This window comes from Panthera uncia, chromosome F1, assembly GCF_023721935.1.
Source record: "Panthera uncia isolate 11264 chromosome F1, Puncia_PCG_1.0, whole genome shotgun sequence".
Taxonomy (NCBI): domain Eukaryota; kingdom Metazoa; phylum Chordata; class Mammalia; order Carnivora; family Felidae; genus Panthera; species Panthera uncia.
In genome coordinates this window covers 38,574,554-38,596,895 of record NC_064813.1, presented here as the reverse complement: position 1 = coordinate 38,596,895, position 22,342 = coordinate 38,574,554, and the positions used below count along the sequence as shown (strand labels likewise).

At 52.2% G+C, this 22,342-nt stretch overlaps 1 protein-coding gene across 1 annotated transcript; it reads right to left on the bottom strand.

Moving 5' to 3' along the window:
• Positions 1–7,702: 7,702 nt before the first annotated feature.
• LOC125925806 (maestro heat-like repeat-containing protein family member 7) lies at positions 7,703–21,371 on the bottom strand. Its single transcript, XM_049635055.1, has 11 exons — positions 21,285–21,371; positions 20,609–20,781; positions 19,960–20,097; positions 19,771–19,885; positions 15,628–15,768; positions 14,916–15,092; positions 14,411–14,569; positions 13,232–13,333; positions 9,712–9,814; positions 9,235–9,294; positions 7,703–7,905 (listed from the first exon to the last, which is right to left on the bottom strand). Exons 1-11 carry the CDS (start codon positions 21,369–21,371, stop codon positions 7,757–7,759), a joined length of 1,404 nt encoding a protein of 467 aa, XP_049491012.1. The 3' UTR covers positions 7,703–7,756.
• Positions 21,372–22,342: the final 971 nt, after the last annotated feature.

The window sequence follows — 22,342 nt, the reverse complement described above, 5'->3', positions numbered from 1 at the left end:
TCTCATTTCTCTCCCTGCAGCCCCTCAGGCTCCCCTTGCCCTCCCTCTGGCCACATTTTCTCCTGCTGAGCTGGCCATGCCCTTCCTCAAGTCTCTGGCCCAGTGGTGGGGCCCCGTAGGGGAGGTGAAGCGTCTCCAGCCCCTGCTGCGCCCCCTCCGATGAACAGGCCTCCCCCTACCTCCCCTAATGCAGCCTCTGGAGCCACCACACCTGCCTCTGAGCCCAAAATGATAGTCCTCAGGTAACCATGGAAACCAGGTGGAGGCAGCTGGGCCCTGCGGCTGACCCTTAGCCCCTTGGCCACCAACAGCCATTCCCAGATGACCCCAGCAATTCCTTGGGGTCCCTTTCCGACGGGGCCAAGGTTAGAGCTGCTAGAAAAAATTCCTTTGGGGAGATAGTCAGAAATACTTCAGCTATTTAATTTATTTTATTTTTATTTTTATTTTTTGCTGTTGCCTCCTGGAAACTGACTTGAAGTTTCTCCCCACATGTTCTTTCCCTCTGCTCTTGGGGCTCGGGACTCCCAAAGGGAATCCGCCCTACCAGCCCCTCCAGGACCACCTCCTCTGTTTGCTTTGCAGCTCGGGCCTGTCCCCAACATTGCCCCCAGGGACCATTCTAGTGCACCCCTGACCTCTAGGCCGCCTGACGCTTCAGTGCCTTCCTCCACCCCGGGGCCTGGCACCCATGCTGGGCAGCCTTACACCAGCCATGCCCGCGGCACCACATGTGTCTTTTCACTCGCGGGGTCTCATGCCCGCTGCCCCCCAAAGGCGGGGGAGCTCCGCCCCACAGTCCAGGGCCAGGGGTCCCCCGTTCCCAGTGTCCCGTGTGGGCCACGTAGGAAGCAGCTCAGAGGATTGTGTCTACCAGGAAGTGGCTTGGAAGGTGAGGATGGCCCAGCCCCTTCCCCAGCTCACCTGTATTTTCACCCCGACTGGGCAGGGAGTCCTTCCAGCCTCTTTCTCTCTGGTTATTCAAGAGAGACATTTTCAAGCCTTAAAGCTGGCATGGGGCAAGAGGTCCTCCCCTTTAGATTAGCAGCGAAGAGGGGAATTCCTAGTTTCTTTTTGCCCTGCGGCTGTGGAGTCAAGGCTCCAAGGACGTGGTTAAATCCGTGTTCCAGCGCCCCCTGTTGGGGCAGTTCTGAATTTACAGGACTGGGCCTTGGAAGGAGTCGCAGGACATCCCTCCATTCCTGGGCCCCAACCCGTCCACAGTGTTTTTCCAATGCTTAACTGGTCTTGTGCTTCCTGTCCTCAGTGAGGGGGCCAGGAGCCCCCACTCTGTTCTGAGATATGCAGTGACTTTTAGACTTTCCAGAGGTAGCTGTGTTTGTCCTCTGTGCCTCTCCCTATTTGCCCAGGGGATCGGAGCCCTCTCTGTGTGGTCCCCGGCATGGGAGTATGCCGGTGCACTGGGCAGAGGAGGCGGTCTTAGCTGTGAAAGGGAAAAACACCTGTGGGGGCCTGAGTCCCCAGCCCAGCCTCTGCCCTGTTCAGAGCTACCCCCGGGACTAAGAAGGCTGTCCTGCTGTTAGTGGCCCCTGCTGGACACGCTGGTGGAGTCTGGGTCAGCTGAAGCACATACCCTTGAGTACTGGCCTCCCGGAGGAGCCGGGGACAGTCTGTCTTCAATGGCCAGAAATCCCTCCTCCTCCAGTCGTCACGGGGGTGACCGGCAGCTCCCTCAGCCACTTGGAAGTAAGCACCTCTCCCCCTCCCCAACCCTCTCTCCACCCGATCAGAAAGCTTCAACCTTGCAACCTGTAAGAAAGAATCTGTCTGCATGACTGTTTACAAACTGTAGAAACACAAAAGACTGCACTGTCCCCATGGGCCAGGGAGGCCCCAGCCTGGGGCGACTGTACTGTAGCTGCAAGGCCCGTTCTTGCGCCAGATACGACCTTACGGCCTGCGAGAGGTGCTCAGCGTCGTTGCCCGTTTCCTGCTGTTTCTGATGGCTCAGCTACCTCATGGCGGGCTGGCTCTGCTGTCCTGGCGAGTATCACTGATTCGAAACTTGAAGTCCCCCGGGAGCCCTGAGCCCTTCCAAAAGCTGTGCTCCAAGAGCATTGGAGTCTCTGCCTACTCCTTCAGGGATGTCCAAGGTACATAGTTAGGGGGCAGGCCCCCAACATCCTAAAGGTTGGAAGCACAAAATGGTTGTGATTTGAGCACAATAGCAAGGCTTGTGGCAGGTGGCCTGGGCAGACCCGAGTCCGGGAGGCTCACCCCAGCTTGGTTCTGTCCAAAGGTAGACTGGGTATGTCTGTGTCTGGAGGGGCCTGCCCTCACTCAGACCAGGGCTCAGCCCATGGCTTGTCCTGACTCTGGGCTCATCATACTGCTTCTTACTTTTCTTTGCCCATCTGCAGCCCTGAGTCTGGGCCAACGCCGGCCCAGCCACATCAGAATGCGTAGCTCCCTCACTCGACCCCACGCCCCAGATCTTTAAACGTCTGAGCCCGGACTGGGTGCCAGCCCTATTGAGCCTAAGGAGCCCAGAGCCACAGTGCCTGTCATCTAGGCCGAGCCCCCTCGAATGCTTTGGAAGCTGACCGCCCGTGGGCCTTCTCCGCACAGTCCTGCGCCGGGCTCTGTTCTCAGTATTAACCAGTTCGGTGTTTGCTTTCATCTGAGTGGCCGATTCGTCCATGACAGCCAAAATTCCCCAGGGGAGCCCCTGCAGCTGCCCTTGGAGATTGCCAAGGAAGAGGAAAGGCACACCCAAGCCTTTGACGTGGTCACGGCGCCACCTTCGGCCCCTTGGGAGGGGACATGTGTGGATCTGGGAGTGGTCTCCGTGCCCACCCACCATCACTACAGCATCAACCGAGGACAACCCTTGGTTGTCTGGCCCCGCTGCCCGCCTGGGGCGGTGTCGCTTGGGCAGAGGGCAGCTTTAAAGCACAAAACCACCATAGGGAAGACTGTTGCTGGGACTTTCTCACGCCACCCAGTGTGGTGGAGACGCAGGCAGGCCGCTGCTGTGAAGTCAGAAACGCCCTGCTCTCTTCCATCGCGCGGACAATGCCGACTCTTGGAGGCATCCTCGGACGCAGCCTGGGCTGGGTGCAGGCACGGCCCTGGCCTCTTCAGCGCCTGCCTGTGCCTGGTGTGTCCACTGTCGTGTTTGTCTGGACAGGGCCTGCCCTGCAAGAGCGGTGAGTCTCTTCCCGCCAAGTGGCCCAAATCTGTGGCATCTGTCCGCTTGCCATCCCAAACAGGAAACTGCTTACTGCTCTCTTAGCTTAGCACAGCCTCCTGGCCCAGCCTCAGGAGCCAGGGCTTGGCCACTGGCCCCACAGGCCTCCCTGGGCCTGGCCTTCCTCTCCTGGCTCCCAGATCCCTCACTGCCCTCTTATGTGCGAGGACAGAGTCTACAAGGAAAGTTCTGTTTTCTGTGGCATCTTTGTTCTATCCCCCACCCCCTACCCATCCCCGGCACTCAGATGAGCTCCCAACCCTTACCGTACCCCAGTCCAATTTTTTGAACCCTTGTCCCGAGAGCTTTGCAGGGAAGTGGGAACTACTCCAAGAAGAGCCAAGGGTCAGAGAAGACCCCTGAAGTGAATCAGGGCCCTGCCCTGCCCACCAGCTCTTTTCTAGTGATCACCCCCTGCCCAGGCTGCAGGGTTTCATTTGGCTCTGGCCCTCCTCGCTATGTGGCTAGCACAAGATGTATATATGTTTTGTACCTCTGCCGACGACTGTACATAGTGTATGAAAGTTATTTAAGCCTCATGCTGTACATTTCTGTTCCCAGACTGGATGTGTGTGTTCAAAGAAGTTGTCCTCAATAAAACCCGAATGACCATCATCTGTCGTGATGTGGCCCCCGAGAACTGCCCGCTTTTAGCTGGCGGCCCTTCTCTGGGGTGGGAGGTTGGTGCTAGGCAGGTGGGGCAGGCCTCTGGGTGAGAATTCCTGGGCTGTGAATGTGGGGCTTAATTAAAAAACGGTGTTGAGGGTGTTGCATTGCCTGCAGACTCCGTATGTTGTCTCCTGGGATGGGTACATTAGCTGCAAAGGGGGCACCAGCATTTAATGAGCACCCGCTGTACTCCAGGCAATATTTCGGGCATTTTTCCTTAGATCTTCGCTCCCCTGGGTGACAGGTAGTGTTCTCATTTTCTGAAATGGGAAAGTCTCCGAGAGGAAGTGACTTGTCCAGGATCTGAGCTAGGAAAGACAGCGCCAGGATTGGAACCCAGACCTTCCCGACCACAGCACCCGTTTTCCTTTCACGCATGCATCGAGTGCCTTTCCTAGAGCCTGGAGGCTGCCGTGCGTGACGCATACAAGACATCTTTCCTTCCCTTGCCACTTACGAAGGGAAGACAAATATTCAAAGCTCGTATAAGAAAACAGCTCCACAGTGGTCTTGATTTTTGTTTCTAGATCAGTGCTCTTCAATTTTTAAAAACTAATGTTCCCTTTTTTTCCTAAGGTCCTAAAATCCTGCCTCTGCCTATTAGCCTCATTATTTTCAACATAAAAAGGAGTGTGAGAAGATGCCAAGCAAACCTGTGATGGGCTCTTCCCCCCGGGAGATGCAGGGTCGCTGCTGTGCACCCGAGATACTCGTGTGCTTATAACTCCATGCATTCGCCCGTTACCACTGATTTTCAGGAGCCCAGGGCCCCCATATAATTTTAGATTGCGCTTCACTCACTAAAATTATATGGCACCGGTGGCCCTATGTTCGCTCTGTGTGCAATTATCCAGTTTGCCAGGCTCAGTTCTCAAGAAAATATTTTTAATACAAGTTTTATTGAGATATAATTCCCACACCATAAAACTCACCCTCTTTTCTGTTTGAGGCTAATGATTTTATTCTGGTTACTTCCATATTCCCTGTCAGTGCCTCGCGGCGACAGATGCCAAACAGGCCTTGAACGAGTGGGTGAGCCAGTGAACGAAGGAAGGGCAGAAGTGGCATATTTGGGAGCGCTGAGTTATGGAGTGTCATGAAATACCTTCCCCGAAGTTTTCCTTTGCTTAACGGTCACCTTCCCTTTCGATAACCACAGATCATGCCACCAACTCCTGGAGATTCTGGCCCATCCCCTGGGCATGGTGGCCCCTGGGGGACGATCTGCATCTTCGTCACCAGCCAAGATATTCTGAAAGCTTTACTTTCTGATTCTTGCATTGTGAAGACAATAGGGTCTCTCTCTGCTGTGTTTTCCGAATATAAAACCGAGTTTGTCCTGTCAACCTACACAGTCCGTGCTGCTTATCTAGACCTATGGCTGTTGACAGGTGATCCAGCCGGTGAGTTCTGTGGGTCTGTGGGAGGCAGAAGTTATCGTGGGTTGGAGGTGGGAGGCTCCCTGAGGGGGGACGGGGGGTGGGGGAGAGATCCACCCAAGAGGCTCCTGGTCCTCAGAAGGGTCTTGGCAAGCAAAAGGGGACCCCGAACCACAGAGGGGGACCCAGGTGGGCAGAGTTGCCCTGATTTCCCAAGGCCGTCCAGCAGGCACAGGAGCCTGGCCACCCTGGGAAGCAAGGGTAGCTTCTAAGGATGATTGTTTTTGGCCGGCTGACCAAGCTTTCCCCATGCCACCCGCCCTGCCCCACCCTCCCACCTGGTCTTGTCCCACCCTTGCTCCCCACAGGCCCTTCTTTTACAGAAGATCCCACCCTATGGGACAGAGCCCACTGTTGACTGTGGGAGGTGACGATTGGGTGTGGCCAGCTGCAAGCCTGGGGGGTGTGGGTGAAACCAGAAAATGGAGGCCCAGGAGCTGCTGAACTTGTCAGGAGCAGGGCCCTGGAACAGACTCCAACCAACTGGTTCTACCTTGTGACTGTGCCGCTCCCCTCACCCTGCAGAGGCTTTGCCTCCAAAGGTGGTTTTTTCAAACTCAGGTCAGCCTGTGTCTTGAAGATGCCAAAGCACTTAGGGGTAGGGAGGCAGGAACACCAGGTGAAGGGACATTGTTCTTTTATTCTTTTAATGTGGGATTTGCTTCCCTCCCCCGCCAAACTGTAACAGTAATATCTGCTTATTATAGAAAATTTGGAAAGGAGAGTGTGGAGAGAAATACTATTTAGGATGTAATAGCACTTCTCAGAATTTGATAGGAGCCATTCATTGTCAGGCCTGGTGGCATCATCAAAGAGGGTTTTTTCCAACGCTCTCGATTTACAGATGAGAGGGATTGAGGCCCAGAGAAGCCAACAGAGTTGGCCCCAATCCTACCAGGACAGAGATGGCCTGATGGACTTCCATTACTTCCCCCATGTGGTCTCTTCCCGTCGTGCCTGTTAACTTGGCTTGACCAACGTGAGGGGGTGACTTGGGGAGGGGGGGCGTCAGAACAGTCTCTGAAGTGGGTCCCGTACAGACACACTTGACCTGATTGTGCTTTGGAGGTCAGGGAAGGGAACGTGAGTGTACCACTGTCTTGTGCTATTCTCTGCTCACCTCCGTCTATAAAAGGTGCAGCTGATAAGGCCCCCAGCATCAGCCGGCGGCTGCTGATGTGAGAACCAGAGACCAGGCCAAGGGTAGTACGTGAGAAGAGCCCTCCGGCCAACGCAGACCTTTGTGTGGGCTTTAATGCTGCCTCCCTCTGAGGTTTGTTTGCCAGCAGACCCAAGCGACTCCAGTGGCTGCACCGGGGCTGAGAGAATGCTATGAGGAGCATGGCCACCACCGAGAAGGAGGCCCGTCGGGGTGGAGAGGGTGAACGAGGGCAGAATGCCACATGTTCCTGGGGGCTTGGATGCAGGTGACAGTAGCTGAGCACTGCAGGACGAGAGCCTAGGAATCTGCTTCACTGTGGCCCGAACTTCTTTCGAGTCAGAGCAGGTATGGCCAAGGGGGAGCCCACATTTTAGGACATTGGGTTACTGTCCTTGTGCCCAGAGCTTTGGGACCCGGCTGACTGAAGGTCAGGCACAACAGGTGACGCCTGGCTCAGAGGTGGGAATGGGCAATGGGGGGTTGGAGGTGGCAGGGGAGCATCCAATGACCCTGTGTAAACCTAAAGATAAACTCCAGGGACCGTGAGACGGCGCTGGGTTAAGACGGATTCTAACAGGAGCCCCGGGAGATCGCGCTCACCCAGTTCAGCCCTGGGAGCGGGAGGAGGAAACATCCGGCTCTTTGCACAAATGGTGGCGGAGCTTCTGAGAGCCGGTCCTGAGTGTTGTCACCTGGGCTGTGGTTTGGGCTGCGCAAGGGGGCAGCCCCACTGGTGTTTTTATAGAGCCGCCCTGTTCCTGATGGGTAGTCTCCAAACTCTCTGATCTCCGGGGATATTTTATGAGCTGACTAATGCCCTTTAATAAATCACTGCCCTGCTTAAACCTGCCAGAGTGGACCCTGTGGCCTGCCGCCGGGAACCCTGCCCGGTGCAACCAGAGCCTAGAATACCTCACGTGTCCCAGTATCACTTTCCTCCCACTTTGTAGTTCAGGCTGATGTTACAGGAACGTCCCATGCTCCGGCCTCCGATCGCCGGGCTACGTGGGAGAGGGGCAGGAGGGGCGGGGCTGGGAGAGGCCAGCCTGCACCAGGTGTTCAGGCAGAGGAGACAGCTCACAATGAAGGGCTCTGCCCCCAGAGAACCAACTGGAAAGGCCAGGAAACACTCCACAGAAATTCATGCGTCTTCCTTTTATTACAGAGGTCCTGCAGGGACACATACCCACTTCTAGGACAGGGCTCAGGAGCCAGGCCCCACTGTCACCGTTGTCACAGTCTCGATCGCCCTGGCCAGGACCCAAGGACGCAGGCTCAGGAGTAGGTCTTTCGTGGCCTCCTGCTGCAGAAGCAAGAGGTAGGGGGGTTGACCAGCAGCTTCTCCTTGGCTTCCAGGATGTAGAGGGTCTGAGCGGCGAGGCAGCTGACCATGGAGTCGGGGTCTTCCCGCAAGTACTTTAGGGCTGTAACACAGAGACCGCTAAGGTGCTTGGAAAAAGTAATGCCGTGGAGCTGGACACAAGGTCTGGGCCTGGCCGGTGGGCTCACCAGGACGGCTGTGCAGAGAGGGGCAGCACAGGGGGGTGGGAACTGGCAGGTTTTAAAATCCGAGAAGAATTCCCGCTGGGAGGGAGTCCACACTGCTCAGTCACAAGCAGGATGCCATGCCCGCCCCGGGCTCAGGGAGCCGACCACTGCTTGTCCTGCATCCACAACCGACCTATTTGGCCCCCTCCGCCACCCCCTCCTGCCCAGCTGTGCTGTCCTCTTTTCCAGAGAGTACCTCCGAGTGAAGTCCTCTGACTTCAAAGGACTTCGGGCAGTACCAGGGAACCCAGCGGTGGATGAGATATGGGACTTGAGAGAAACAAGGCAGAGGAAAAGAGAAGAGCATGGGGTGGGGTGGGGGGGAGGGGTCGTGTCTCAGAGGCATGGGTGGAGAATACGTGGACCATAACTGGAGCAGTCCTGGGGGCTCCACAAGGGAGGGGCTGGAAACCCCTACATCCCTAAGTGAGAAAATCATCATCATCCAATGATGGCCCTTTTTATCAAGAGTTGAAGGAACTGGGGCGCCTGGGTGGCTCAGTCGGTCAAGCGTCCAGCTCTTGATTTCAGTTCAGGTCATGATTGGGCCCCGAGTTAGGTTCTGCACTGACAGCATGGAGCCTGCTTGGGATTCTCTCTCTCCCCCTCTCTCTGCCCTTCCCCCCTGCTTGCCTGTCTCTCTCTCTCAAAATAAACATGAAGAAGAAGAAGAAGAAGAAGAAGAAGAAGAAGAAGAAATGAAAGAGTTCAAGGAACTGTCCTGGCTGATGAATGGCCTGGAGTTCAATGCAGGTGCGGGTCAGTGAGTGGACATGAAAAGGAGGACGACTCTGGCCAATGCCCCAAAGCTAAATGCCTTTAAGATGAACCTACCTCGGGGGCGCCTGGGTGGTTTCAGTTGGTTAAGCGTCTGGCTTCAGCTCAGGTCATGATCTCATGGTTTGTGGGTTTGTGAGTTTGAGCCCCACATCGGGCTCTGTGCTGACAGCTCAGAGCCTGGAGCCTGCTTTGGATTCTGTGTCTCCCTCTCTCTCTGCCCCTCCCCCTCTTAGGCTCTGTCTCTTTCTCTCTCAAAAATGAATAAGCATCTAAAAAATTTTTTTTTAAAGATGAGCCTACCTCTTCATTCTTCCCAGTGATACTTTTCATGAACTATCTGCCCATTCTCCCTCATTTCTGAGACTTCCCCACCAACACCACTGCCCTTAAAAGATTCAAGAAATAGCAAGCGGATTGCTACTCACCTGTATATACTTCCGCAATTTCATTGGCCTCTTCCGCATCCAGGGTTTGGATGATCTGGCCTACAGGGGCACACACAGCACCTCAGGGGCCCCACAAAGACCCACAGGACCCTGGCTGCACCTGCTCTTTTGTCCCTTCCCAAAACACACACTTCCTTTGGTCTATATTTCCCTCCCCCTAACTGGCCTTGCCTGGACTTTTTCCGCAAGTAGAAATTACTTCCCCTTCTTCTGTCATCAGCGAATGGAGCTGGGGCAGGGGGAGGGTATCCCTCTGCACTAAAGACGCCTTCCCTTGGGGTGACATGAAGCAGTCCTCACCAGTCTCTGAGTTTTGTAACAGAGCAGCACCCACACCCTGACGTCCCGCCCCTTGGGAGCTTTGCTGGTCTGGCCTGGCCTGCCAGGACCTGGCCTGTTCCACTGGGAAAGGTCCTCAGGCTGTTTGAAGGAACTAGGACACACGGAAAGTGGTACCTGCAAATCGTACAGCTGTCTGGCGAATGGGGGCCTGCGGGCTCTTGAAGAGAGCCAAGCACTGCTTCAGAAACCAGAGGGCTCTGTTTCCCTCCTGCTTCAGCTGTAAGAACAGGAACTGCGTTAAGTAAAGAACTCATGGCCAGGTCTTCTGCCTGCCCCTCCCCCGCCCCGACAATCTGGAGACATCTTCTCAGTGCCAAAGCCCATCACAGCATTCTAGGGGTGCCTGGATGGTTCAGAGCGTGCAACTCTTGATCTTGGGGTCATGAGTTTGAGCCTCCCGTTGGGTATAGAGATTACTTTCAAAACATAAATAAATTATATTTTAAAAAATTCTACATCTCCGTCCCCTCCCACCCCAGCTCCTGAAGTCTTGTTTCCTCTATATAGCCTTCCTGGATTGATATGGGGATCGCTTTCCCTGTGGGAGGCGTGAAACCTGAATAGATTTACCCCAGTCTTTTGCTCCCGCATTTTTTTTTTTTTCTCCTACTCCCAACCATAGAGGATTGAACTCAGTTGTTGCAATATTGTTTATTTACGGCTTGGCTTAAAATCTGCAATCTCACCGTCATCCACGTTAAGCTGCAACAGAAACAATCATGTAACAGAAACCTTTCTGTTTAAACACAGCCTAGCAGGGCCACATATAATTAAGTGTTTTAAGACCTTCCCCTGCCTAGGCATGCACCTACTTCTGGGTGCATCCAGACTCTCTCCCTTGAAGGTTCTGGGGGATGGACGTGTCCTGTCTTTTGCAAAGACCACGAACGGTAACCCCATCCCCTGTGTGTCCTTCCTAGCGACTCTTCTCCTCCCCCTTTGCACTGGAGCCCCAGTTCTTAAATGGGAGGCTCTATCCATGGTGTGTCGGACTTTTTTGGTAAAAAAACAAAAACAAAAACAAAAAAAACTTTTCTTCAAATAAAAATCCTAACTGGAAACGTAATATTCCGACCCAGCAGAAGAGGGCCTGTTCTGGTCCAAGGTGGTGTGGGCGGAGCCCCACCCACTCCTCATCTTCCCCAGGTTCGAAGTTACCCTGAGAAACCCTTGGGTTCTTTGTGTGCTGGTCTCCATCTACCCTCCCACTGATCCAGGTCTGGCTTCCATGGTCCCAATCCAACAGGCACATCCAGTCTTTATCTCCCTGGACGTGTGCTATTGTCACTGCACTGTTAACCACTCACTGCTTCCTGAAACTATCTCCTTCCTAAGTGACCGCCACCCTCCTCTCCTAGCCTGGTTTCCTTTCCTAGTCTCCTGCATGGGATCCTTGGAATTGATGCTTCCTGGGATCCCAATATTGAACCATGTGCGTCTCCCTCTATGCCATTTCCCTAGATGGGTGCAGCCAGGCTCGTGGTTGCAGCTCCCATCTACAATTCAGCCGTGTGCTCAGTGTCCACAAATCTGTATCTTTAGCACAGCTCTGTTCTCCAAGCCTCCGTGGTTCAGTGAGCGCATCTACTTCCAGGGGGATAGATCCCACAAGCTCTGCAAACTCAACCCGTGCCAAATCAAGCCACTCTCATCTTCGCCTCCACACCTGCTCTTCCCTCTGTATTCCTGACCTCAGTCCATGACACCAGCATCTGCTCGAGTCAGAAACGCAAGAGGTGACCTTTACCTTCACACACTCCCCATCAGATGGCTCTCCAGCACCGGCCACTCACTCCATGTCTTTGTCTTCATGACCTCATCTTCTCCCCCTGGACCCTCTCAACTACGGACCCCAATCCTGTCCCTTGTGAACTTATCCTCCAATCTGCAACCAGGTGGTCTGTCTAAAACACGCAGCTATCTAACCATGTCATCCCCTTGCTTAGAGCAGTTCGGTGGCTCCCCATTGCCTACAGCATCAAATCCTGTTCCTTATTGTGCCCAAACCCCCACTACACGGTACAGCCCCGACGCCTGCTTCCTGCTTCCCATACCAAGCCCGCACACTGCCAGTTCATGAGCTAAATCCAGCTTGCAGATTTTTTCTGTCTTTTGCTCCACACAACGTTTTAAATATCGTAAATTATTTGCCAATAAAATGTAGTAAATATCACCTAAAGTCAGGATTTCCTGCTTGTCTTAAGAAAGTGGAAAATCTAGCAACACTAAACTCACTCTATGTCATAGAATCAATTAGTTGGTTCTCAACCCTCTCAAATGGGGACTGTACTGTCCCCAGGGGAATTCAGAACTTGGGGGGGGCATGTTTTTGGTTGTCAAAATGATGAAAGGGGGTACACTAATTTCCAATTCCCCACTGCATATTTGTCTCAAAGATCTGTTTCTAATTATCTGTGCCTAAAACCCAACCCTGTCTTTTATATAAACGCAATATTTTTTCACAGTTCAGATACACACTGGATTTCCTAGGGATGCACCTACAATATGAAGCAAAGAAAGACTATACTTCATTGCATGTAGATCTTCACCAAACATTGTCCCTCTCTTTGAAAGTCATGTCACCAACGACAGCACTTCTTACGGCATTTGAGTCCCCAGCACAACAGTCCAGTACCATTCTGCATTTGTAATAGGTCAAGTCACAGAGGTTCCACACAGAGGGACAAGGAGCCAACTCTTCATCGTGTCTTCCGGGGGAGCATATACTATTTATGTTCCATTCCATTGCTGGACCTTATGTTATGTTATATCCTATCATGTCATGTAGTCGCATCATTTATGTTACATTGTGTTACATACGTACACATTATTTCATTTAAAATTACTTTCTCCATTGGAGTTAGGGCATTATATCGATTTTGGAAATCCATATAGGTAGACGGTATCACCTATGAACTTCATTTTAGGATAGCAAGGGAGGCGTTACTGAGGACGTACTAGAACAAGGCTGTGCGGTGTCTGACCATTCTACAAGGCACTGCCTTTGCTGGACCCCAGGACCTTCGATTCTCCTCCAGGCCCACCCAGTCGGCTTCCCTCATTAGTGTTCCCTGCACAGCCTTGTAGGCCTTTGAGTTTTCTGCCCCTGCTCTCATTATTCCAAGTCCCTGATAGCCGCCCCGCAGACCAGGCTCCTCTACCCTTATTTCCCAGGATCAAATTATATAAGGTGACATATGCAAACTCCCCGGAACAGAGTGAGTGCTTTGCTCCACATCCCTGTGTATGGCAGCACTTTGGCCTGCACGACTGATTGCTTCTCTTTGCCTAAGTGAGATCCTGCTTTCCATTTCCCCCTCTTCCCAGATGACACCTCCTCCAGGAAGCCTTCAACTCCCAGACTGGGCTGGGCACCCCTCCTTTGTACTATGAAGTACCTTCCTCTCTTTTAGCCCTCACCACTGAAATCGTCCAGTGGTGTGCCTAGCTCCCCAACTTCGATAAGGAGCAACGGGAGGGCGGGAACCAGGTTTAGGTGCTGGGCTCAACTAGATGCTCCGTGGCCATCTCGTTATTGAACTACAGCTGCTGCAAATCCCAGACGCCTCAGGGAACAGCGCAGACTTGCCGACCACCCCGCAGCCGCAGAACGGTGAGTAAGCTGCCGCCTTACCAGGGCTCTGAGGATAGTCCACACGTCTTTCTCGGCAAATATCGCTTTGAGTCTCGACCAGCCCAGTATGGTGGCCGTGTGGCAGAGGGCAGGCCGGCAGAGCTGGAGGGACAGGAAGGCGCCGCGTGAGGAGTTACGGGGGTGGGGCTGGGAGGGGACACGGAGGGACACAAAGAGGGGAGACAAACAAGCAGTGAGCCCAGCCCTGGAGGGATGGAAGTCTCCAGTGAACCCAGAGGGACCCAGGGGTGAGGAGGAAGGCCGGGTCTTCTAGAAAGTTTGGCTTTGCTTACACCTGTTTCCCACTAACGAGCAGGTCAAAACATGTGGTTGCAATGATTCTCCCAGTTGCTATGGTGCTGCCCCGAGAGCCAGCACAATGAACCTGTCCACCTCCTAGCCTCATGCACCCACCACACGGCTTCCCACCCCCCCCCAAAATAGTCTCTCTGAAACAGATCTCCCCAAGTGTTGATCCCTCCACTGGCGTGGTCGCTCCTCTGAATCAGGGTGGGTGCTGTCAGAACTGGGTTCCCTGGGAGGGGCTCCACCCCACAAAGGTAACATCCCAACGTCATCGCTGGTTCCAGCAGCTTCGTCACATGTGCCCATCAGGGGCCTCGCCCTGGCAAAGTAGCCCCATCTGGAAACTCAGCGTCCTGTTACCAACCGCATCGGCCACTTTGCAGCATTCCCCAGCGGCAGCCCACAGCCCTGGCCCCCCAGAACACGGGCCAGTTCCGGGCTCGCTCTGTCCCGCCCACCATGCTACCTCACGGGAGCCTCTCTGCTCAGGGAGGCCCCTCTCAGTTCAGCGCGAAGGAGGGTGCGGGGAACAGCGTGGAGGGAAGGCCGCTGACGCCAAGGGCAGAGAACCAGGGGGAGGCCCTGTGCCTGACGGTGGGATTTTCCTCCCTGGAGTCTTTACACCCACTTCACATCCCACTGTGTGCTGCGGGCCAGCTGGAGAGAGCCAGGAGCTGGAGAAAACCCCGGCGCAAGCATCTGGTCACATCGGGCCTCTCACTGCAACTCTCCAAGGTCAGAGACAAAGCAACTCCTTCAGCAGCACCTTCCAATCTTGCTACAGCCCCTTCCTTAGCATCTAACACCGGTTAGCATTTACCTCCTGCGACAACTGGGGATGGAAGACCAGGCTCCGTGGCCTGGCCCTCTCACCTGAGCCACGTTGACATTCCCATCCTCCAGGTGGAGCACAAGGAGGACTATCAAGTTGAGGACCTGGTGCTTCAAGGGGAAGACAAGCACTGTCCTCTTGACCTTAGCCAAGAGAGCCCCGTAGATCTCAAAGGCCATCAAGCGCAGATGCTCTGACTCCTGGGTGAGAAGACACACACGTTCACCCACCTCTGTTCACCCACCACCTCTGTTCACCCAGGAGGGACAGGTGGCCCCCGAGCTCGCCCCTCCCACCACATGCCCCTATGCACCCTCCTGTCTCCCCAGGGGTCTGCTTTGACTGTGCAGCATCCCAATCTTCCCCTGTCACTGCCGTCTGCTCTCGCTGCCGTTCACCCCTTTTACAGCCATTACCCAAGAGGACGTACACAATCAGACCATTGCAGAATGGCCTCGCAGAAAGGCCAGAAGGGCCTTTCAAGATAATTCTGCCCAACTCCCTTGGATGCCCAGAGATGGGAAATGGCCCCCCAAAGGGCTTCACCTCCTCAAAGAGGGGCCCCAGCATGAAGGTGAGCTGAGTAAGGAATGAGGAGGAATGCTTCCAGGTGAGGTGCTCTACGAGACACTTGAGCACCGTGAAAGTCTCCATCACAATGTCATCGTCCAGTGAGTAGCAGCAGCCCAGCACGTAGGGCTCCAGGATGCGGAACTGTTGCACCTGCCGAGGGAGAGCTGCTCAGGAAACGAGGAGTCAGAACAATTCCTGCTACATCAAGGGACTTGCATTTCCACTCAGGCTGACCCACAAGAGCCAGTGCTGACGCGCTCTGGGACTGGGACCGGGCCGGTAAAGGGGCGGCAGTCCTTTGTCCTCATGGAAAAAGGGGAGAAGGCAGAGGAGACCCTTCTTCCCACTAGGCCCATAAGCACCCATCTCCATGGCCTTTATCATCCCTGGTGATGACATCTCCAGGACACCAGGATGGTCTGGGATCTTGGAATTGGCTTGGTCTCTACCCAGAAATGACCCATGGAAAACCCTTCTCTTTCCTTTCCTGGGAGAGAGAAAGCACGAATGGCTCAGGTCCTTGACCCCTGTATTCAGTGGCCTGGCTTCACGAAGGTTCTCTCTGTCTGATCCTGAGAGTTTGGTCCACCCTCTATGTAATGACACACCGGACCTCTGGACCTCTCTATTGCTTCCCTGGGTGCCATCTCTTGAGAGCATGCCCTTGGTCTCTGCCTCATCTCACCATGTTCCCGTGCTTTGCGAAGGTCTCCACCACCCGCAGCAATAGCTTTACTATGGCCGGCTCCTCACACTGGAACCAGTTTGCCAGGATGTGCACAGTGACTTCATCCACGGTGGCTACCACATCTGGGCACCGAAGCAGCTGCAAAAGGAGACCAAGAAAGACTGGAATGGTGGGCAAGGAGAACAAAACTCTCCAGTGATTTTTTTTGAATCTGGGTTCCTATTATTCATAAAGAAATGTTCTTAAGGATTTGGAAAGACAGGTAAAGAAGCCAAAGCTTAGTTGAAAGGTAACGTCGCACTCCATGTGAGAAGGCATTCACCCATTCTGCAGGTTTTCCCTTAGGCATCTTTGATGAGGGGAGCTGTTGGGGATAAAGTAAGAAGTGTACCCGTGTGTGTGTGTGTGTGTGTGTGTGCGCGCGCGTGCATGTGTGTGTAATTATTTGATTACTTGATTTTGATTATTTGATTACTTATTAATTATTTGATTATTTGAGCATGGAGAAAAATATGGAAGGATACATATTTGGTTGCTTGCATATGAAATACTCAGGAAACGAAGAGGCGGCATGTGAAACTGATATAGCAGAAGGGAGGAGGCAAGATTGGAAAGAACAGGGGCACCTCGGTGGCTCAGTCGGTTAAGCATCCGCCCTTGGCTCAGATCATGATCTCGTGGTTTGTGAGTTCAAGCCCTGCGTCAGGCTCTGTGCTGAGAGCTTAGAACCTGGAGCCTGCTTCGGATTCTGTGTATCTCTCTCTCTGCCCCTGCCCTGCTCATGCTCTGTGTCCCTCTGTCTCTCTATAATGAATAAAGATTTAAAAATTGGGAAAGAACAAAAAGGCTACAATAAAAAAATAGCATGCATGACTTCCTTTGTATATTTATGTAAAATTATATGGGTCTATACGTTATTTGAAATAGAATTTTAAAAGACAAAAGCTAATCAGATACATTTAAACGAGGGGAACTTGTTTTGTGTGTATGCACACATGCACAAATGTATGTGTATCTATCTATGTTCACAGTGTGATCCTACTGGCAAAAAAAGTTGTCATGGACAGCGCAGTCTTTGGCCGGCTGCCAGGCAGACCCACTAATTTACCTACTACCTGAGCAAGTTTCTTAAATTCTCTGAGTTTCAGTTTCATCCTCTACAAAATAGAGATAATAACACCTTTTTCACAGACTTACAATGAAATCAAAATAACTGAGGTCTCCCCTGTTCCCTAAGTACCCTGAAGACAAGTACACAGCCCTGTCTGTTTTCGATGTTTCTACTTAACGATCCTCCCAGGGAAATGGCCGAGGGTAACAAAACAAACAAGGGCGTTGCAAAAGGCTGTGAAATATTAGAAAGCTTTCACAGCTGTGGTCTCTTGTTTATAGAGTTTGATCAGCTTTTTTAGCCGGTACATCAAATCCTGTTGGCTCTCCACCTTTTTTTTTTTTTTTTTTTAGTTTATTTATTTATTTTGAGAGAGGCACAGCGGGAGTGGGGGAGGGGCAGAGATCCAGGGAGACAGAATCCCAAGCAGGCTCCCTGCTGTCAGCATAGAGCCTGATGCAGGGCTCGAACTCACGAAACCGTGAGATCATGACCTGAGCCAAAACCAAGAGTCGGATTCTTAACCGACTGAGAGCCACCACGTGCCCCGGGTCCCCACTTTAAAACTGGGTCTCTGTTTAAATGTCCAAGAGTGAGTTTCACCTAGCTCCTTACTCAGGGGCAGTTGGGAGCCTTCTCCCCAGCCTACTGACGCCTCCCTCCCCTCTTCTCAGCCCGAAATTCCAGTAAGGGTGGCAGGTGAATAACTGCCATTCACGTGTCCGCTTGTTTAGTTGGGTGTTATATATTTGGGGGAACTTCTAGAGTGGTTCTCAATACTGTATTTCTAGAATAGAGCTTTAAATTCGGGAACTTCTAAAATAAACCAATGCCTGGACTTCATCCCAGAGCAATTCAAACAGAATATCAAGGCAGGGAGTAAGACGAGGGAGTGGAGTTGTGGTTTGGCATTAGCCTTTTTAAAGCTCTCCAGAGGATTCTAACATGCAGCCGGAGGTCAGAACGACTGCTCTGCAGAGAGTGCCGTCCACCTTCCGGTGTCCCACCCAGGCTTGCACCTCGTACTGTTCCTCAAAGCTGGGGCCAAGGGCCACCTGTACTGCATCAACCCCGGGAGTGTTTACAGAAAACTAAGACTTCCAGGCCTTACTCCAGAGCCACTGAACCCAGGTCTCTGGGGATGCGGCTCAGGAATCTGCATTTAAACAGCTTCCCTAGTGACATGAGGTCCACTAATGTTGGACACCCACTGAGCTAAGTCACTCTCTTCCGTGCAGAGTTCTGCACCTTGCATGCACATCCCCACATCCCCACATCCCTAGCAAGAGTTCTGCCAACATGACATACATCCTTGAATGCATATATCAGCACTCCTGCCACTGTGCACATATCAGCTCATGGCAGTGGGCACCTTCCAGCAGGACAATGTCCCCCAACCTAAGTAAGGACACATTATGACACACTAGGAGAACATCTGCTTATATTCCAGTATTAGCACTGTAGTATCTTCAGTTATGTTGAAATGTAATCCTGCTCCTGTAAAAAAAAAAAAAAGTCAGGTGGCTTGAATTTTAAAAGGAGCCTATTTAAAAATATTGTGAGCCAGAAATCCCAAAACCTTCCCCAAACACTGCTGGCGGAAGTGTGATTTGGCCCAACTTTACTGGAAAGGAATTTGGCACTCATGCCAAAATCATAGAAGACATTCGTATTTTCTGAGCCAACACTTGTACTTACATTCAATATTTAAAGAAATAATCTAGAGTATGGGCAGAGTCTTTTGCACAGAGATGTCCATTACAGTGATACTTATAATAGTATAAAATTAGAAACAAAATGTCCAATAAATTATAGAACAGCTTTGTGATGAAATATTACATCACCATTAAATTCTGGTTTGAGGAATGCCTGGGTGGCTCAGTCGGTTAAGCGTCCGGGTCTTGATCTTGGCTCAGGTCATGACCTTGGAGTCGGTGAGATGGAGCCCTGAGTCAGGATTCTCTCTCTCCCTCTCTCTCTGCCCCTCCCCTGCTCACATGCATGCACATTCTCTCTCTCTCAAAAATAAAATAAAATTTGTCTGAAGATGCTTGAAGAGAGCAGGATACAGAATATTAATAGGAAATGATGTCAACCCTGATAAAGAAACACACACATGGGAACACACACACATGCCCCCCTCCATTCAGGCCAAAACCTGAAAGTGCTTTCCCCTGGGTATTGTGATTAGTAAGGGCTTTATAATTTTTTGACTTAGTTTTCATATTTTCTAAATTTTCTACACCTTTTTTCTGTCAAATGGCTGGAACATACTGACTCAATCAGCGGTGCTTAGCAAAAATTAGGCTTTTTTCTTAATGTTTATGTATTTTTTTCATTTTTAAATGTTTATTTATTATTTTGAGAGACACAAAGAGGCAGAGCTCAAGCAGGGGAGGGGCAGAGTGAGAGGGAGACACAGAATCTGAAGCAGGCTCCAGGCTCCGAGCTGTCAGCACAGAGCCCGACGCAGGGCTCGAACTCACAAACCATGAGATCATGACCTGAGTCGAAGTCGGATGCTTAACCGACTGAGCCACCCAGGCGCCCCTTTATTTATTTTTGAGGGATGGGGGCAGAGAGAGCAATAATCCCAAGCAGGCTCCGCACTGTCAGCATAGAGCCCGACGTGGGGCTCAAGCCCACGAACTGTGAGATCAAGACCTGAACTGAAACCAAGAGTCAGATGCTTAACGGATTGAGCCACCCTGGCACCCCACAAAATTTTAGAAGACTGATGAGAGCTGAGGTGGCTGAAGGAAAGAGCTATGTTTTCCCATGAAGTTGGGACAGAGTTGAGTTGCCTTAAGATTCAAGGAGGAATCACACCATGTACATTCAAAGCCTGTGACTCAAGGTAACCTCACCGTCGTTAACAATGTCCCTCAACCCTTCTGTGAGGCGGGGAGCCACAGGAAATTAGGCCTCCTCCTCCTCCACTGGCCATCCCTGGAGGTGTCCCCTGGGACACCTCTGCTTTCCAGAGGAACTAACCCTCACCTGCCCACCTCCCACCAAGAACTGCTCACTTCAGTCAAGAACATGAAGGCCGTTAAGCGATTTTTGTGGTCTCGTTCTTGGAGAATCCTGATGAGGAAGCTGAAGAGGGGGCGGTTGTGCCAACAGTTCTTGATGACCATGGCCCTGCCGAGGAGAGCGGAACGCTCAGGATCGGGCCCGGGCCCCAAGAGAGAGCCAACAGGATAGCACAGACCTACCTGGCCAGTAGAGTGACACCCTCGTAGTGTCTTTCAGGACTGGTGAGCAGCTCCCAGCCTCCAAGTTTCTGAATGTAAGACACATAGTCCCCATACCCGGTACTTTGCATCAGCGTCTTCAGGGCCTCCACGGAGGAACTGGGTGGGGGCGGGGCAGAAAGCAGACAGGAAGCCATCCCCCACCATCTGGGCTCCTCTCCCGTCTACGGGAGCCTCCCTTAGAACAGTGAACTGATAGAGGTGGGGCAGCCTGTAGAGACAGACCCAGGCTAACATTTTACAAATGAGAACCGAGGCCGAGAGAGATGCGGGGTTCCCGTGGTGCTGCAGGAAGCCAGAAGGGTAGAGAGTGGAGCGCAGGTGCACTTCTTATCCATTATACTGATTTTACTTTGGAACAGAATCTCTGTGTCAGGCCAGTGAGTCAGAAGGAGAGAGTCCTCTCTAAAAAGTCCAGTAAGACTTGTGGAAATGATGTGTGGGGAGCACACGCAGTGCCCTGCCCAGGAGGTGCAAGAAGGGTGTCCAGAACCAGCAGCCTGGGACCAGGCCAGGCAAGTGGCAGGGAGATACCTGGACACACATGGGAGCCGAGCAGATGGGCCCTGGGGCACAGTGGCTAGAACTCTGGCCCAGAGGCCAAGGATACCTGACAGGGTCCATCCGTTCGGTTGCATGCTGCTGATCCTGAAAGTCAGTGTCCCCTTCAACCACGAGAAAGGAGATCTGGAACAACAGGGCCATACACAGGGAGGGGAAGAAGGTCTGCACCTCCGTCCGCCGACTCGGTTCCAGAAGGAGTTCCTGGATGGCCCTGGTGGCCTGCGGGTGGGGAGGAGAGCAGGGGCATTATCATTTTATATTCCAACTCTTGCGTCCTGTCATCATGAAATCCCTGCCCATAACCTATCACCATGAAGGGCTGGCCCCGAAAAGCCCATACTGCCAGGGCAGGTCAAGACTAAATTAGTGTGATCCAAGAAAATAAGGGGAAATTTCCAGAATGTTACTACTTTAAAGTGCTCTCATCATCGTGGTGGCTGTTTCATTCTCTTATCATCCTTGAGAGTTAAGGAGGGGTTGGGGGGGTGTGTCTTACCTAAGCTCACCGGGGGAGAACGAGAAGCTAGTTTTTCTGTCTCCCTACAAGGCAGAGGCAACTAGAAAACCCTCCCTCCAAGCACCCCCAAGACTCTGCCATTAAAATGTTCAACCAAACACGGATATGTAAAAGGGAGAGGCTCCAAGAGCTCAGGACAGCCTGGGACAGGGCACTGGGATGTCCCCCACCCAGCCCCCAGCCCCCTCCGAGGGTCCCTCCATACAATCAATGGAGAGATCTCTGTACTGTGGCTGGGCTCCTGGCCCTTCGATTTCTGGTATGGAGTCAGCTTCTGCAGCAGAAATTCCATGATGACTTCATAGCCTTTGGGGAACGATGCCAGGATTTCCCAGGGCTTGCAAACCCCTCTGTAGAGGCAGAACCCCACCAATGTGGTCACTCTCCACAGATTCCCCCTGGAAGGGACTCTAGACTCCTTTGCCCAGTGTTTCCAGCCCCCCTCTTTCTCCCTTCTTCTTCCTTTCCTCTGTCTTCATTTTCTTTTTCTCCTTTCACTCCTAATTTTCCTTCTTCTTCACCTCCACACCTCCCTGTTCTCTATCGTCTCACACATAGGTAAATCTGAAGATGTTCCCTTGGCCTAGGAGCCTAAAATGAGAAAGCATCTCAGGCCACACTTCGATGTTGCAGATCAGTCAGAAGAGCCCCCTGTGGTGTCCTCTCTATTGCCTTGTCCAAGCTTTTGTTTCCTACTCAGTACTCATTAGACGTTAACAGGCAATCTTAATTTCCCCAAGATTAAGAGTCTCTCAATTTCCTTAATTTCTTTGCAAAGAAATTATGTCCTTTCAGGGCTGCGCTGGCCAAGACAGAGCAAGCACATTGCATTTGATCTCTTCCTCTGATTAACGCTAAAAGTGCTGGTCAAGTACGAAAGCAACTACTTGAAGATTTTGAAAATGATTCATAGCAAGGGGACTGGGTGATGAAAGCCACAATTTGAAAAGGAACCCTTACTGGATGAGTGTCCCAGATTTTCTTCTTTCTCTTTTATCTCCCAACTTTGACCGGAAGCTGGCCGCAGTGTTAAACTTTGCAGCAGGCACATGAAACAAAATCTCTGAGTAAAACCCTGTCATTCTGCAGAAGATCTGGTAAAATGGGAACCTAGGAGTTGTGACTCTATGAGAGGATGGGTGGAATCTTTCTTTCTTTGTCCCTGTCCTGGGGATGGTTCCAGATGCAGAGCTGTGTAGTGGAAATGGAGGTGGCCACAGCAACAAAAGGGACTAATGACCTAAAGAGTATGTGTGTATGGCA

What these genes read in the sequence shown, in the direction of transcription:
- LOC125925806 (XM_049635055.1), bottom strand. Translation starts at nt 21,371, where the DNA reads ATGGAATTTCTGCTGCAGAAGCTGACTCCATACCAGAAATCGAAGGGC. An exon ending in CCTTCATGTTCTTGACTGAA is followed by an intron (nt 15,769 to 19,770) that starts GTGAGCAGTTCT and finishes CTCCTTTTGCAG; the next exon opens with CTGCTTCGGTGCCCAGATGT. An exon ending in GACAGCTGTACGATTTGCAG is followed by an intron (nt 9,295 to 9,711) that starts GTACCACTTTCC and finishes GTGCCCCTGTAG; the next exon opens with GCCAGATCATCCAAACCCTG.